The sequence below is a fragment of the Phaseolus vulgaris genome, chromosome 2 (assembly GCF_051622355.1).
Source record: "Phaseolus vulgaris cultivar YP4 chromosome 2, ASM5162235v1, whole genome shotgun sequence".
NCBI lineage: Eukaryota > Viridiplantae > Streptophyta > Magnoliopsida > Fabales > Fabaceae > Phaseolus > Phaseolus vulgaris.
This window is the reverse complement of record NC_143499.1, coordinates 41,824,450-41,843,213: the sequence shown is the minus strand read 5'-3', so window position 1 is coordinate 41,843,213 and position 18,764 is coordinate 41,824,450. Positions and strand designations below refer to the sequence as shown.

Below are 18,764 nucleotides of genomic sequence, written 5' to 3'. Positions count from 1 at the left end.
ATTCATTTGTAGCATGAGATTCTTTATATGGTGAAATTTATTTATGTAACACTACGATAGCATTTATTGGAGAACATTTGAAAGGAGCTTCTGATATTTTAAGGTTTTGAGCATTGATTCCTATAAATGATATGTAAGGGGAAAAAAAATGTTACATGTGTGAGCTTAAAACCATTAGTAATGTTTGAATTAAAAATTGAGATTTCATCACAATATCTAATTTATAAAATAAATAATAATTTCAAAGTAAAATAAGTGAGTGAAACATTATAGAGTTGGAAGTAGTTAAATTAGTAAAATAGTTTTTTATTTTGGCAGAAAAATCAAAAGGCCAAAAAGGCAAAAAAACATTTTGGCCCATGCAGGTCTCGAACCTGCGACCTTGGCGTTATTAGCACCACGCTCTAACCAACTGAGCTAATGGGCCACATGTCAATGATTTGGAGTGTAAATGATTTGTACAATTATCTATAATTATATGGTGTTTTCTCCCTTATATTTTCCTTTTTTTTATAGTAATTAACAATTAAAAATCACTACTTTCAATCATGTATATTGAATAATATTAGTTAATTCTGTCGAACAAAACGTGAAGTGATTATTTCAAATATCACATAATAATGTTGTGATACATTTCACAAGAATTCTTGAGATTTATATATTTATCTATCTTAAAATAAATATTAGAAACTAAAAATAATAATTTCAAATTGTTTAGGATATAAAACTCTAAAAAATATCACACAATGCATTTTATAGGTGCTAAAAGTAATTATTTTAAATTTTATAAAAAAATTATAGAAACTAAAATTAAAACTTACTAATTTTAGGATTACTATAAACCTATTAAAATAAATAACCCTTAGACATTTAAATAATATCATAGGATATAACAAACTCTCTCTGGTAATAATTTATAGGGATATGAAGGAGAGTTCTTAGTAAGACGCTTATTCCTTGTTCAAATATCTGTAATAATAAAATGCTTTTAGAAATACACGAGGCAAAGTGAAATGAAGAGATAAAATAAAATAAATTTAAATAATTTAGTCAACAAAAGCCTAAGTCAAATAAATATCCAATTTTAAGAAAAATACTAAATTAATTTAAAAAATATTTAACTAAACAAAATATTAAGATCAAAATGTACAATATTATTCATATATCATTACTCTTTTAGTTTACACACTTTAACTTGCGTACTAGAATACATCATGCATCCGTTGCATTTGTACATTCTCATTGGGTCATTACATTCTTCACTAAGTTGCATCTACAACCCTATGGGTACCGAATTATGAAAAATACCTCCACTTATTCAAAATTGGATGATAATTTCGAATTTTTTTAATTGTATATTATAATCTATTTTAAAATTATATATATATATTTTATTTTATTTTTGAAATACGTTTATAGATTTATAAATTAATTTCAAAATATGTATTTTGAAATATATTTCTAAATTAAAAATATATATTTTGAAATATATTTCTAAATCTAAAAATATATTTTGAAATATACCCTCCAAAATACATATTTCAAACAATAAAATTAAAATTTTATTTTTTATTGAGATACAACATCAATATATGGGGCAAATTTTTTCTACACTCAACCTTTTTAACTTGCACCCTAAACATTTTTTAATTTCCAAAAATTTCTTCCATCCCAAAAATGAAAATTTGGAATTGGAAAAAGTACTTTTTTGAAAAAACAAATTTGGAATAGATTATTTTCTTTAGGAAATTAAAATCCGGAATGGAATTAAAAATCAAAATTTAATTATGAAAAAAGTAATTCCAAAGTATAAAATATACGTTTCAGAAAAAAAAATAGCAAATATATTTTGAAAAAAAGGTCCAAAATGTATTTTTACCTGTATCCTTTTTATTTAAGAACATTTTTAGAAGTAATTGTCATATATGGGATACCAAATACAATGGCCTTCTCATTATCCTCAAGAGGCCATTCTAAAGACCCAACTCTAAGTGGGCCTTCACAACTTCTCCATGTCTTATAAACAATATTTAAGTCATGCTATTTTCTTCACATTTTTATATTATTATAAATAATTGTCAAGTAGTCATATAAAAATAAATAAAGATTGTCAAAATATTTTTAATTTTCTTTTCACTATTATTAATGGTACCTCAAATACTTACGTCAATCAAAATTTTCCAATTAAAAAACAAATCACTTCTTCCATTAACTACAACAAATTATGAACATCACTGAGTATAGGAATTTAGTGGCGGAATGAAATTATGTATCTACTTTTTTGCTTTTGTAATCGAGGAATAATAATTCTTGAAAAAATTTGGCAAGAGAAAGAATACTTTTTTTCAACAAACACGTAATTTCATTATTGAATTATTGACAGAAAATGAGACACATAACAACACTTAACTCCTATTTAATGAGTTGGAAAGTTGATAAGCAGAATTAAACTTTTCCTACGCTTCTGTTTCCCCTGAAATTAAAGGAAGAAATAAAGACGGAAAACTGAATAAGTGAATGAGCAGAAGTATAGCTATGTCTGCATTAATATCGTCACACCAAACACCGATATTTAAACTACTTATTCATACGTGAACTGTGTATTACACAAATTATGATATTACTTAATAATTTTTGGAATATAAAAAAAAATGCTAAATTAATGAGTAGAAGAAGAAAAAAGTGGTGTGTGAGAGGTGTGCAGATGGCAAAACAGAGGGCAGTGACGGTGATCCCCTGGTAAGAAAAAGAGGTGTTGGTTGGACGCGTTTTTAGTGTTTTGTGATGCTAATTTTTTGCCCAAAATATATGCAACCCTAATGGCAGACCAGTAGTTGTATACATGGACCATATGCAACACCATGTTTTTCTTCCTACTTTGTACTTTCAAATTGAAGATCTCACCTACCATGCTTTCTCATTTTCAGTATCACATTCTCTCAAAACACTTCTATCCTCCAAATTATTTCAAACTGTTACACCTGCTATAACATTTTTTTTCAAACCATATTTTTATGTCATTCAATTCGTTAACATATATGAGATCATTCCAGATTTTCTCCCACAAAATTATTGTACCTTACCATCCTCATTAAAGTTCCTTATGTTATACTCTTCTTATTAAATCAACAATAAACATAATATGTCTATTATGTTTTAATCACATGGCTAAGAAAATCAACAACTTAATTGAAAGCTATAAATATTAGTTACAAGTGTTTTATAAATTAACTTTTTGAATAATTGATAAATATAAAATTACATTAAAATATGTCTACATTCAATTTTTTTCATAAAAAATATACTTTTATGAATATTTTGATTTTAAGTTAGCTTTGGCTTTTAAGCTGTAATATTTTTTCTTTAAATACACTATTTCATTAATAGAATAATAATTAAAATAAATGTTTACTGTTAATTTTTATTAAATTAAATCATGGAATATTAAAATAAATAATATTTAATTAATGAAAAAATCATATACCGACACACTTTTACTTAATCAAATAAATTATAATCTAATTAATAAGCTATTACTTAGCCGAAATAAGTAATTAATTACACGCATGGAAATTAGGAAACTTTGGCTTAGGTGGAATTGAGATTAAAAATCTTCAATAGCACACCTAGTGCAGTGAATAAGTATGATTAATATCATCTAATAATAATTAGGAATTTACATAATGCTTCTCCCCAATGAGTATCATTGGATGATGTGAATATTACATATAAACACCATTTTTATATAAGAATTAGTTTCTAATCATTAAAAAATAATTGAGAAATAAGTTGTAATACCCATTTTAAAGAAATTATATATAAACATGTGAGATAACTTAGGAAATCCATTTTAAATTCTTAAAAAGTGCTATAGCTGAACAAAAATATTGAAGTTCTTAAAATTGTACTATTGCATAGTAAGATTAATTAAATGAAAAGTTTCGGAATCTTTCATGGTGTTGATTAATTAAATTGTACTAGTACTGTTATGGAGTGTTGGTTCTATATTTTCAAAAGTTTATTGTAAAGAACAGTAAAAAGTTAACATTGCATTATGAGTACTATCCTACCTTTACGAACAAAACTGAAGTTTATAATAATGTCCAGGTGTAATAAATCGGGATTTTTAGACATTTCAATCAGAGAAAGACTTTTTTTTTTAAATGTGGGAGAGAAGTGAAGTTAATTAGTATTTCTAATACTAAGTAAGTAAAAATGATATAAAAACTATATTAGTTATTTAAAACATTGTGCAGCTTTTTTAGATGATTATGTATAAATTAAAATTTTCACTATCAATATAATTTAATTTTTTTTGTTGGTAATTCAAATCTATTTTAAAAAATTTCATAATTTATTTTTATACTAAACATATTTGATTTGAAAAAATGTTGGTGGAAAGGGACATATCAACAAAAATAACACATTAGTCAGGAGAAATATTTTCTTTATAATCACGTGTCACTTCTTAATTAAAGAGACTGAAAAGGAAGGTGAAAAGTATATATAAGTAATTTGGATCTCTAACTATCGAACCATATCATCACCAAGACATGATGAGTACGTACTAAAACACACACATACAGTTAAATTCCTTAAAACACATTGACTAAGATTTAACTTTTACTTGTGCGTATGAAAAACTTTATTACAAAAAGACAAATCACATTTTAAGAAAAGCTATGCCTTAATAATACTAATAATTAAACATCGATTTTCAAACACCATCGAATCTTTGCACACCAACTCTTCGTGCAAAAAAAGTAAGTGGAAGCTTACGAACAATTGTCTGGAGTGGAGTTTTTTTTTCTTTTTTTTTTCATTTTCTATAATTTCATAGTATGAGACAACAAATGGAGTTACGTTATCTCTGGATTCCAAGTCCCAAATCAACAATTCCCAGTTCCAGTTGAGAAAAAGTTGATGCAAGGCTATTGATTGACGTAGAGTTGAAAATTGATTGATTTATGTTTCTCATTAAGTGTAATCGTAAAGAGAAAGCAAGTAGTCCCAAAACAGAGGAAATCGCCGGCACATATTTATTTATTTATATGAGAAAATCACAATCCACCATGCAAAGAATCCGACTTATAACAAAACTGAGGCAATAAAAAAAATGTCGTGTCATCTCAACATAGAGATGAAAGAAGAAAGAAATACAAATAAATAAATAGTTAGTTAGTTATTAGTGGCCAACACCAGGACTAGGGACAGATCTTAGAAGAACACGGTCGATGGTTATGAGGTGTCGTGCTATGAGCTTCTCATCAACCTCCGTGGCGTGTCCTTTCTTGCTTGGAGAAGAAGGTGGCACAGTACCCTTTGGAAGTGCACTCAGAAACAAACTGTCCCTTCTTGGAGATGGATTCACCTTGTTGTGTTGCTTTTGTAGAACAAGTTTTCTGGCCTCTAAAGATGAGCAGAGTGAAGCCAAGAGAAGCATCAAGAGCAGTAGCACCGTGGTAGGTCGTGCCATGTTAATCAATTGGAGAAAACAACTGAGAAGGAATGAGAGAGAGAGAGAGAGAGACAGAAAGGTTATTGTAATATATAATGTGGAGAGAGAGAGAGAGAGAGAGAGAGAGAGAGAGAGAGAGAGAAGTTGGAGATGAAGGTAGGTTTAAGGGATGAGCAAAGTCAAGAGAAAGTGGGGTGGGGTTTGAAAATCCAAAGTGTGAATTTAATTAATTGGGATATTATAATTGAAGTTACATTTAAATGTTACAAACCCACACGCGCCATAAAAATTAAAGCATCTTTGTATTAAGACCTTTTCTTAAGTCACATATTAATTATTTAAAAATATTAATATTCAATTCTTTGGTGTTAAAGGTGTAGACATTTTCCCAATACTTCTACACTTTTTTTGTAGAAGTGTACCTGCAAAATTTCCACGCTATGGATGATGAATATTACAGTAAGTACCTCAAATGTGTTGTCTTTATAAAAATAAAATTTACATTATCAATTAATAGTAAACATTTTGTTAGTATGATTTGTAGCAGTTATTATAAAAGTTAATAAATTTATTACATAGAGCTAGTTATAATTTGTATAATTCGTCTCTTAATTAATGATTTATAGTTTTTTTTTTAAATGCAAAAGATTTGTAGTACGAAGTGTGGACGACCTAAGTTAGGTGAGGCCAGCCGGCAGGTTGTCTTTTGTTCTTTTGTTGACAGTTACTTGTCAGAATAAAAAAGTTAAAAAAACATGTCTAAAACTGTGTTTTATTTATTTAATGATTTTTTTGGAAAATAAATATTTCAAGGAATTGAAAAAAGAAATATACAAATATAACATTCTCTACTTGATTGGGTTATCCATTTTTTACTTGTCAGAATAAAAAGAGTTACAAAACGTATCTTCAACTCCGTTTTCTTAAAAAACAAAGTTAGTGAAAGCTCTAACCAGTTCAAGTTATTTGCTAAAATATATTCATTTCTTAATAGAAATATTTTAATTAGTCGTAATTTCAAAATATCTGCAATACACTTATAATTTCTTTAGATTGAAGGGAGAGTGAAATAATAGAGTAGAAAGTGAGATATTGAGAAAGAAAAGTGAAAGAAAATAATTGAGAATTTTATAGCTAATTTGATTGATATAATTAAAAAATTATAAATATATATATATATATACACATATATATAAATACACTAAAAAAATTTATAATATCTAAGTCCTGTTTTATTTTGCAAGTACTTGAAGAATACTATCTAAGAAAGCAAAAGTTATTTTTTCTAAGGATATAAATATTTTTAATGCACCTCATTGGTGTTTTTAACTTACTTCATAGTTTGGCTTGAAAACATATTGAATTCAATTACTTTGTAACAAAATCTTGAAATATATATTTTTAATTAAAAATATAGTACTTAGAAATAACCTGCACTGTTGGGAAAGTGAGAAGTCAAATCGATAAAAATGATTGTTTGTGAAGAATGGACAGAGATACAGAAGGGAAGTATATAATAAGTAGTTGACGAAAAAATTAGTGATCAGTGGGTATTGCTTTTGAGGGAAGCACAAAGAGATTGGAGACTTAAACCATTAAAGTTCATCAATTATTGGATAAAGGATAAAAGGTTTGAAATTTTTGTCAAATAAGAATGGTCAAAGTTAGAAGTAAACTTTGAAAAAAAATATTAAGTTTTGGAAGAAAGAGATGTTCGAAAATATATAGCTCCGATGTAGGAAGGTGGAAGGAGAATTGAACAACTTAGAAAGCATAAGGTGAAAAACAGGGGATAGATGAATAGTGGGAAGGTGATAATAATTCTATGTACTTTCACTGAAGATGAACTTTACTAGGAGGAGAATTACTTTAATAGGCTTACATATGCAGAGTCTAATTATTTTTAACAATAAGATCATATATTTTTTAATAGATTAATCTTAGTTAAAAGGGATTGAATATTCTAAGATTTTGAAAGAAGAAAATTAAGATTTAATTGTTGAAAATGTTAGAAAAAGTTCGAGTTGATATGAGTTAAACTTCAAATTCATTAAATAGTTTTAACATATTCTTAAGGAGAACATATTGTGATTTATTATACGTAAATGATATACTTTAAGTGGTTGTAATTCATTATTCATTTCATTGATTTTCAAGGTGGATCATCCTTAGAGCTTAAGAGGTTTTTAGGCTCATGTCTATAATGAGTTATATGTATAAAATTATTTTAATGATGTTTGCAAAGAAAATTAGATGAACTCTTCTTATGTGATTGATAAGAAGAAAGTTATTTTTTTAAGAGAAATAAATATGTTTATGTTAGAGCAAAGTTCAACACACCATATCTTTATTTTTGTTATACATGCTTAATAAAATATAAAATATAATTTTATAAACATCAAATCTCGACATCTAACCGAATAGACACAAGTATTTTTCTTAAATACACATATGCAAGCACTTTCTCTAATCGTATAGATCCAGTTATTTGTTTATACACTTCATCTTATGAACTTTTGAACAAACATTTTGAAGTTTTAATAGACACAATTATATTTCTTTTTATAAAAAAATATGTCATACACATTGTTTCTAATCCCTTATACCATTAGAGGTCAAAACATATAGATATAATCACTTCATTCATGAATTTGTTAAAAATAACTTTTAACTCCTATTCATGTCAAAAAGATCCTTCCTAATTTCTTCCATTGTTTCATTGATAAGGTGAATATCATCGATATTTATTTTCAAATTTAAAGATAAATATTAAAATAAAATATAATTATATATTATACATACTATACATATTTGATAAGTGTCTAATTTCAGTAATATTTCATATTAAAATATAGGCACTTATGAGGATTTATTGCTAATTTACATATAAAATAATCCCTAATTTATGAATTTATACCTTTTTACATTTTTTATGATCTTTATTTGAATAAGAGTATTTTATTCCCAAATTTGGTGTTAATTGCAGATTTCTAAGGAAGATTGGAGATTTGGATTAAAGATGAATGATTTGAGCTAAAAAGATAAAGATAAAAGGTCCCAGAATGGAAAAGATGCAAAGAAAGATTGGGCCTTTTTTATGTTTTATCATTTAGCCCATTAGCGCGACATAGGAAACAACCTAACCCTAGAAAACTAGGATAAATAGAGGGCTAGAGGCTCAACCTTAGTGTGGCAGATTGAGAGGAAAACACCATAGAGTGAATTGTAACCCAATTGGGAGAATGGAAGGTGATAGAAGTATGCGTGGCTAATTCTACCCTTTGGGATTGGGAGTAATCTGCTCAAACTCTTATGTATTGAGGTGATATTTATATATTAATATTCAGTTCTTGATTGATTATTGGTATTGTTGTTTTACTTTTAATTTTCCGTGACAAATTGAGAATCTTAAATCTGACCGGGAGGTATTTTTAGGGTTCGGACCTAAACAACAATACTTAACATATTTGAGTGCTAGGAATAGACTTGAAATGTTAATTGCTATTAAACGTCCGAGCTTCGTTTTAAGTTGTTCTTATAATTATGCGAGGGATCGATAGTTAGGGAACATTCTTAAGGATTTTATATGCGAGGAATCGATATAAATGATTTTTATACGGGCATCAATTTCAATTGAAAAACTTAATATTGACATGTTAATCAAAATACATGAGAGTGAGAGAGATGAAACCTAATCCCTATTTTTCCAATTGAAACAATTAATTCTTTGTCTGTTTTCTTATTGATCATCGCCAACACAACCACTCTCAATACACTTTTAATTGTTTTGTTCTATATTTAGCGATTATTGTACTTGATAATTCACTGTTCCTTGTGGGATCGATATCCGTCCTTAGGGACAATTATTACTTCTGACAAACGCAGTGCACTTGCCGTAAAAAGTCATCAATATTCAATTTAAGTTTCCAGATATTATAAATATTATATAAAGATAAAGATAAAGATAGATTGAGAAGACTAGCACATAGGACAAGCACCCGTTAAAAACATTCACTTAACAACCTAATAATTTAATATTTTAATTATATTTAACTTTTTCTTTTAATTTAAATTATTATTATATTATTATAATATGTTGTCAAGCAGATATAATTTAGTGTGAAAATAATCTTTTCATATATATAATTAATTATTTTGTTTAATTTTCTCTTTATTTTTTTTATTATGTTTACATTTGATTCAATGAATTATTTTAATTTTTTCCTCTTTAATAAGTTTTAACAAAATTTTTTTTGTCAATTTAAATATTAATATTTTTCCACTAAAATTATGAAAATTCATATAATCAACAGTAATCATATATTACCCACCAATAAAATAAAAATAGTCTTCCCAATATTGAAAGGAAACATATAGATAGATAGATAACAAAGACATTGTGGTATTTCAAAGAACACTTCAATTATATTTGGAAAAAATGTATTTAATTATGTATTTATTTAAATAACTACTTTATTCTCCGTTTTCATGTATGTTACGTAAAATTAATAAATCAATAAAAAATATTAAATTTCTAAGCTTTGATTATAAATCTTTCTTTTTTATATAACATACGACATAGTGTGTAAACAACATTAAAAGCATTATTAATATAATCTTATAAATTTATTATTCATAAAAATGATTAATAAAGATAAACAGTAAGAACACTTATATTTTAAATTTAGACTTCTTGTGATACTTTTCTAAGCTGGTTATACAATGATATATAGCCATTAATTAACTAATTAGGTTATAGTTGTATAGTATAAAGTCTATTAAATGTTCTAATTAAATAATTACATATAATATAATTAAGATCCAATAATATATTTTAATCAAAAATATTAATACATAGTTATTTATTGAATTATATAGCTAATATTTTTAATATAAATATTATATAAAGATAGTTATGTTGTGTCAAAAAGAAAAAAACTGGCATGTGTATGGATAAATTGAGTATTACTTATTTTGAAATAAATAAAGTTATATGTTTAATATGCTTATTCACGTGGATATATAATTTAAAAAATTGATTCAAGTTATCGATACACATTATTTGTGAAAAATACATATAATTATAAATAAAATTATAATTTTAATATCGAAACTATATGTTATAATACATATTTGTGTCTTTCATTTAGTCATTATTTTAATCTTTGCCTAAATAAAAATAAAATCATGTTTTTATACTCTCTCAGTTTCTTCTCTCTTTCCATCTCCGTTCACACAAAATATGAATAAGACGTGCATAATTTCCACTAATAAGTTAATAACCACCCTGAACTTTCTTAATTCACTATTGAGAACCACGTTATGGCTTTATAACAAAGAAATACTGAAATTAACGATAATTACCACATATTTATTTCGTTAATTATGTGATCATGATTCCACGAAAAGATTGAAATTACTTTACCAATTAAAAAATAAGTAGCCATGATTACAGTGGTGGGCGTGGCCCGTGTGCAACAGCCTTTTAAGTTTAGGGTGGGGTGGTTAGAACTTTCTGTCCTTGTGGGCCAATACTACCTATAACTTATTTATCTTTTATTTATTCATCAATTTCATGAATGTAGTGTTAATGAGCACTTATGATATTTATTAAATTATTTCAAAATAAAAAATTTAACAAAAACTAAAAGACAGAGCAGAATTAATTGGACCGAAAGGGAACATGTTGGTAGCTTATGTTGATATACTTAATTGCTCTATACTTAGATTCCGTATGTCTATTGTAGCTAACCCAAGGAACAAAGATACATCAAAATTGGTGATATAGAAACTTACTAAGTAGTTGGAAATATAAGTTGATTTTATTTTATCCGTTCTTCTTCAAAATGTTAAAATTATTAAAAAGAAATTTATTAAGAATATAAAGTAGAATATTATATACCTAGTTAGAAAAATGATAAAGTGACTAATATGGGAGTTGGAGGAGTAATTTTTGGGATGAAAAGTTACATGGAAAAGAGAATGTGGAAATAAGTGGGTGTGGAAGGCAGAAAAAAAAGATATTCTGTATAAAATCCAGAATTTAAAGATTGCATAGGTTGTAAAAGGAAGTGCGGAGTAATCAGGTTCCCTCTAAAGGTTGTCTTTTTCTTATGAAGACTTTTTTTATAATCGATTATCAACACAAATAAATGTATTTACAATGAATCATGTTATAGTGTGTCATGCTAAACAAATATGCATCAGCCTGATGTAAGCTTGGAGATCTAGATTATTAGATACGAGGACAATTCATTATATATAAATGGGTGTGAATCTCATTCATGAACCGATTTTATGGGGTTGAGTTAGACTTAAAGTTCAGTTCTTAATATGGTATCAGAATCATTTTGAACTTATCATAACGAGTGTTTGTTGGACTTATCAGGTCATCCTTTATCGGGCCGTTATAATATGTTATCCCACACACGAGTTGTCACTCTCGGCGTGAGGGAAATGTGTTGAAAATCCCACATCGACTAGAGATAAAGACAATTCATTGTATATAAGTGAGTGCAAACCTCACCTCATGAGTCGATTTTATTGGATTGAGTTAAACTTAAAGTTTACTTCTTAATAATATAAGACTAATAAACCTTATTTTATATGGTTTTATAAAATTAGTTAGATTTAAAAAATACGAAAGAAATAATAGAAAACAATAATAAAATTATAAAATAATTTATTTGTGTTTGTGGTATGCAATTACATTAGAGAGATCTCATTAAACCAATCATCTTAAGTAATGTAATCGTACATTATTATTATTTTAAATAGCGAGAAATATTAACTAAATAAGATAGAAAATCACAAAGTTTTATAATCATTAATCAGTATAAGAAGAATATTTTAGTAGTATTTGAAATAATAATAATAATATGGGTGACTTATGGTAATTAATATGATATGGAAAAGGTTGGGAAGAGTAAGAGGGGATGTGAAAGTTTGTTGTTGGATAGGGTTACGTGTATGGCAAATACATATTTTTGATGTTCTTTTAAAAGAAGGAAAAGGTGTTGGGAAGGATGAATACAGAGGGACCCTTAATTATTGACATATGTCACAGTTCAGGTGTTTTTCTTGAGACATGATTTACCTAATTACCGAAAGTATTCCACTCTCTCTGCTTTTATGTCTCCATAAAGTTGAAACACCATAAACAATGGCAGAACCACATTATGAATATGATATCAGTAAAACCACAAAACTGCTATTTCCTCGAATCATTTCCCCTCAGTAGATAATACACACTATCCATCTCAACAAAATTTTAATTTATAATTCGAATAAGATAAGATAGTGTTCTTCGGAGTTTCTTGATTTGCATTTAGATATGGACAATGTTTTCAAATCATACTTTGTTTTCTCTAACTGCTTTCCACTATAAAACTTTTTTTCCCTTACTTTCCCGTGTTATGTTTTAATAAATATTTTTTTAAGTTATCTTTTGCCTTCACAGATCATCATACTTTTATTCTAAATTAAATTGTAAATTTGGCAACCAATTATCATAAATGTAAATTTTTTTTGTATAATTTTAAATTTAAGTGATAAAAATCATGAAATTTAAACTTTAGTAAAGTATAAAAATTTAGTTTGTAGAATATACTTTAAAACTATTTATTTTGTTTAATTTCGTTCTTCTATTCATAAATTGTTTAATGAAATTCCTCAATTTTAAAAATGGAAAATGTAATCTTTTTCAAGGTTCTTCGACCTTTAAAAATAGAACAACTTGCACTTTCTTTTGTTTTGATATTGAAGCTTTTAATTTTAAAAAATATTATATATTGATTATATATGTGATGTAATGAATCAAACTCATCTAGTGTAGTAGTCCTAACTTAAAGTTAACGATTATGAACTTATCAACTTTACTGGATTTTGTATGAGGCTATGGGTTGTGAAGTCATGGACCGAATCCAATCATTTGGTGAAACGGTCTTAATCTATCAAAATAATAATAAAAATATGTTGTAATGATTATGAAAATTGACTGAATATGAATTGTAATTAATTTAAAAATATAACTTAAAATAAAATTAAATATAAGGAGGAAGAAGACCAACATACTGTATATTAAGAAAAGAAGATGGTATAATTAAAAGAAAATAATAATTTAATTATAAATCATTGTTTTTGACTAAACTAAATACTATTTGAGAAATCTCCTTCTTAACTGAACAATATGTTATATATAAATTAAAATGATTGGTATTTGTTGGTTAACAATTTTTTTACTAATTATCACATTATAGAGAAAAATGCATATTTGTATTTAATTTTTTTTATAACATTTTGTATATAAAAAAAGAAAGTAAGAAGAAAAGAGAGGCAAATATACAATCTGAAAAATTATAAGATAGATTAAAAAGAGATAAAAATAATATTTTAAAGACTCTTTTAGTCTTCTAAAAGATAAAAATAGGATTCACTTTCGTTTACATATATAAAAACACCCGAGTTCGGTAGCCAATTCCAACTTGTTCGTAGCATCGTTCATTAAAAAAACTCTAATTCTCGATTTAGTGCAGAAAAAAAATAAAGAAAATAAAGAATGTTTAAAAACAAACGTTGTTTAGTTAGAAAAAAGAAAAAAAAAAGAGAAGAGAGGGGAAATATGTGAGAAAAATAAACTAAAAGTATATATTATTAGTAGTATTTATTATCGATATTTTATTTAACCTAGAGTTGGCAGAAGACAAAGATATTTAAACAAAGAAGGCATTGACTAAGAACAATGTTGGAACAAAAGTGAAGTCACCTAAAAGTAAAAATAGACAGAGGTACATAAAAATAATTGCAGTTAATTAAGGAAAACTCAACTATCACCATCCATTAAAAAATCAATATACTAATAAACAACGTCCTCAAAGAAACGTGGGTACGAGGAATGTCCTTCGACATCGTTAGGTCCACCTCAATCCAGAGCTAGGCATGGTCCTCAAGGTTAATTTTTTACTGTTTTTCCACTACCCCATTTCTTCCTCCTTTTTTATTCACCATCTTAAAGGGTGTGTGGGATCTGGGTTTAATTTGTTTTCACATTTTAGGTTGCTTGAATTTTCAAGTGAAAGTTGAGGCTTTTATATTGGGTTGCTTCTTTAAATATACACTTGAAAAATAAGAGAAAGTAAGAATAAGAAAAAAAAAAGGCTAACTAAAAAGAAACTACCGGTGAGCAGGTTGATCAACTGGTGAACATTGGAAAGAAAAACTGTCATACATAATGATCTTATCCATTTTGATATTTAAAATTTTATTTATTAACTTTTAGTTTAATTTTCGTTTTCATCATTGTTGTTTTGTTTTAGTTTCTATAATGTATATTTTTTTTTCCTTTTTATTCCTATAATGTGTAGATAATTTATTTTTAGTCTCTGTAAGATATCATTCTAAAAATTCTTTACGTTTCATATCCAAATAAGTCATCAATAATTTTGAAGTATTACATTTTAAATTCACTTCAAGAATTGAATCCTTCTAAATTTTTCATTCAAATAAGCTATAGGTGATTGTTCAATAAAAAAAGAATTTCTATTTTGATAATATATGTTGATTTTTAAAGTTCGTCGCTAATTTTAATTGAAGAATAGCTTATAAGCCTAGAGTTGGTAGAGTACTGCACTTAAGTATTGTACGACTTGTATAGACAGTGTCTACGAACAAAACTAATAAAAAAAAAAACTTCAAGACAGTATTAAAAATATTTTGTTTTTGCCTATGTTTGTGATTTTTTATTATTATTATCATTGTATTTTCTGCCTAAGAGTTCATGTTAGTAATTAATGAGAGGATTCTTATATGTAATGAAATAACTTTCCTATGATTTTTTAATGCAGCATTTATTATTTTAATGCATCATAAGGAATCATTTGGTTATACTATCTCACTCAATTAAGAATAGTAAGTAAGTTCATTCAATATTTTTATTTCGTGCGATAAAAATATATTTTTCTTAATTTTTTCTCAAATTATATTCATTGCGAATGATATTTAATTTTAAAAATAAGAATATTTTCAAAATAATAGGGTTAAACTTTATTTTCATTTACCTGTAATATAATATTTAAAAAACAACTACTTATCTTACCTATTAAATTATAAGTAAATAAAGAAGATGAACAGTACCTCTTAAAATTACTCTTTTAAGAAAAATCATTTGTCCTTGTATATATATAAAGAAAATTCACTTTATTTTAAAATAATAATTTTAAAAGACAAACTTTTCATCCTCACTATTTATTTTCTTATAACTTATTATAATTAAAATAAGTTGCTCTTTTGAACAAGTAAATGAATGATGAAAATGTATAATTACTCTTGGAGTCGATTAATCTTTCTTCATATAATTAATTAATTGATTGACCCCTTAATAATATGAGTCTGACCCTGTCCCGGGTTTGGGTGAATTAAACTAAATAGGCATTTAGACAATACAAATATTAAATTGTTCTGTAAGTTTATTGATGCTATCACATGAGAAATGAAAGAAACATTGGTAAACTTTGAAAGCATTTCAACTCTTGGGTATTAGCATCTGCTAAATTAGCCCAGAAAGTCATTCACCAAAAAGGTAAAAGTCAATGAAATCACCTTTGCCTAAATATTGGATATTAAGTGATCCTGATGTACATTAATTTCTTTCTTTTTTTTAGAAAAAAATCCCACCTACATGTTTCAGCAAGTAGAGAAAATGCAGAAAACGTTAAAAAAACTAGAACAAGGCAGGGTTCCAAATTGTAAACAAAAACATTACCGAGTGCAACACATTGTTAAGTTGAAGGCATCTTTATTTACAAGCTTTCAAAACGATTAGAGAAGTCGACACATTAGAGTTTTGCTTTCAAGAGTCTAAGCTCTCTCAGTCACTATCACCATTATTTACCAAGATTCCTCCCTGGGCAAATTTACTATCCATGAAACTTGTTTTAGTGTTCCCATCGGCCTCAGCACCACTCTTTCTCACCCGACTTACCAATTCAATGCCTGTAAGCTCTAAATTCTGCAGACGACTCACGAAATTGGAAAACACGTATCGCGAGCGAGACTAGGATGATGCTTTTTCAGGTGTTTCAACTGCTTCAGAAGCACAACTTGATAACTTTACCACTTCCTCGGCAGTTTCCTCTGCTCGAAACATTAAAAACAAGGACAACGCCTAGATCCAATTCCTTGGATACTTTTGATATTGTTTAACAAGTAGATAGAATTGGACTATTAGAATTCTACCCTCGTAGTTTATGCTAACTTTTAATGCAAACCTTTATTATGTGGATAACTGGAGTAAAGCTCCAATTTTCGTTGGAGAAAAGTACTAAAAGCACCGAAGGGGCAGTTCAGCTTTATGTTTTGAAATTTTATAAAAAAAAATCAGTTTGAGTTTTCAGTTTCAATTTTTTATTTTCAGTTTTTAAAAAGATCTATCCTACAGAACAAAGACCCGTTAAATAGGAATTAGGATTACCTGTCTGTTGTGATATTGGAAGAAACTGCAGACAGCAGGATTTTCCATGGCTGCATTCCATACATTTGGATAACAAGCAAGTGAAGCCACAACAGCCTGGTTGAAACCAAAGACAAGTCAATTCTATCTATTAATTCAATAAATGAACCTAAGCCTTCATTTATTAGCATTTTTAGATATCATACACAAAACGAGATTGCTAAGGATACTGTAATTTTGACTTCACCATCAGTTTACCTGAACCTCACGACTTGTGCTAAGCAAATGAAAAGGCTGACTGACATGTTTTGGCACTGAAGGATTTGAAATTGTCAATGACACGAGATCTGTTCACTGGCTCATCACAAAGTGTAGGAGACAGAGCAGAGACTTCACAACCAGGAGATGAATAATAAGAAGAATCGAGAGAAAAATATAATCTGAAAAAACAAGACATAAGATTTCAGATAGAGATAAGTATCACCAGATCTTATATCCCACAATGTATGTGTCTATGTGAACATGAAAATCATCCTCCGACCAAAAAAGCAGCATGGTTCAAAAGAAAAAATTAATAACCATTGTTCCCCACGATTGCATTCTAGACCCAAGAAAGGGAATTTACGCAATATAACTTCGTCAAGCAATAATTTCTTCAAGACCAAAATAAAATACTGGGATTGAACTGATGACAGACAAAGAACAAGAACATGTTTGGATAAGAGTTGAACCCCCTCCAAAACTACATTCAGAACAAAACATATAAAAAGTATTTTAAAAAATGTGTTCAGTGTCTAAAGTACGTTCAAAATGGTTATCCAAACATGCACCAGGTCCAACACTTCCCAAAAGCCAATACCTTTAATTTAACAGCACCCAAATTTACTATCAAGAAACAAGGATAAAACACGTTGAAAGAAAGAGTTTCAAGAAGGGAATAATAGGCAAAGATAACAAAGGCAACCGTGTTTACCCCTAATATTACCAAGACCAATCAATGAGATAAGATGCAAGCACTTCCTAACATTTATACTATCATTATGCTCAAACTTACTTTGAAAGGTGAACAAGAGCAACAGCCAGAGATTTACTTATAGAATTTATTTGCAATCCTCCTAAAGTGTCGTTTACAATATCAACATGAAAACGATTAAAACTTTCAACGTTCACTGATACTGTGCCAGCAAACCCAAACGAAACACAGTTAAAAAAAAACCCTCCCGAAAGCAGAAAAACGAAACCTTTAGAGAAACTCAGCACAGTTAAACAGTAAAACCAAAACAAAGACTTCAAAACAGAAATTGAAACCACAAATACACAAAATAATGAAAATAAATAAAATTTATATCACAACAATCATCATCAATTAAAAAACATAACATACTCATCAACGGCGTTTTCAATTTTGTGGTGGCTTCCTTACTTCCTCGAAAGTGGGGGCAGAACCGAACACCATTCTCGGCACGATGAAATCACTGTCAACGGCGAAGTCACACTAGTCCAACGACGCCTCCGTGCGCACCGGGACAACCTCGGCGGTCTTCGCTCCCTGCGATGACACGCCAGCGATCGACGAGGGTGGCGACGCGTTTCGGAACGATAAGGCCGGGAGCGCCACCGGAAAACCCCCAGAGACCCATCCTGGAGAAGCCCATGCCGGCAATCTTCGCCGCCGTCCTCATAGCTCCTCCGCCACTTGCAATAGGTGAACTGAGAGTAGCACCGGAAAGAAATATTGTAATTATTCATAAACGTTATGATCACTTTTTTATATGCTACGCGATACACATTTGGTAACGGATCCGCGCTAATTTTTTTATTTATTATCGCCTTATCTTATTTTAAATAGATAATATTTAA

The 18,764-nt window shown here is 28.0% G+C and overlaps 1 protein-coding gene and 2 non-coding genes across 3 annotated transcripts; all 3 read right to left on the bottom strand.

Moving 5' to 3' along the window:
• Positions 1-353: 353 nt before the first annotated feature.
• TRNAI-AAU (transfer RNA isoleucine (anticodon AAU)) lies at positions 354-427 on the bottom strand. Its single transcript has one exon. It is a non-coding gene; the product is annotated as a tRNA-Ile (tRNA).
• Positions 428-5,017: 4,590 nt separating this feature from the next.
• Positions 5,018-5,582, bottom strand: LOC137809499 (B-cell lymphoma 6 protein). The gene has a single exon (XM_068610606.2). The coding sequence runs from the start codon at positions 5,474-5,476 to the stop codon at positions 5,186-5,188; it is 291 nt and encodes a 96-aa protein (XP_068466707.1). The 5' UTR covers positions 5,477-5,582; the 3' UTR covers positions 5,018-5,185.
• A 10,651-nt stretch (positions 5,583-16,233) lies between these two features.
• LOC137812161 (uncharacterized) lies at positions 16,234-18,636 on the bottom strand. Its single transcript, XR_016518771.1, has 4 exons — positions 18,289-18,636; positions 17,163-17,344; positions 16,926-17,021; positions 16,234-16,619 (listed from the first exon to the last, which is right to left on the bottom strand). It is a non-coding gene; the product is annotated as an uncharacterized LOC137812161 (transcript).
• Positions 18,637-18,764: the final 128 nt, after the last annotated feature.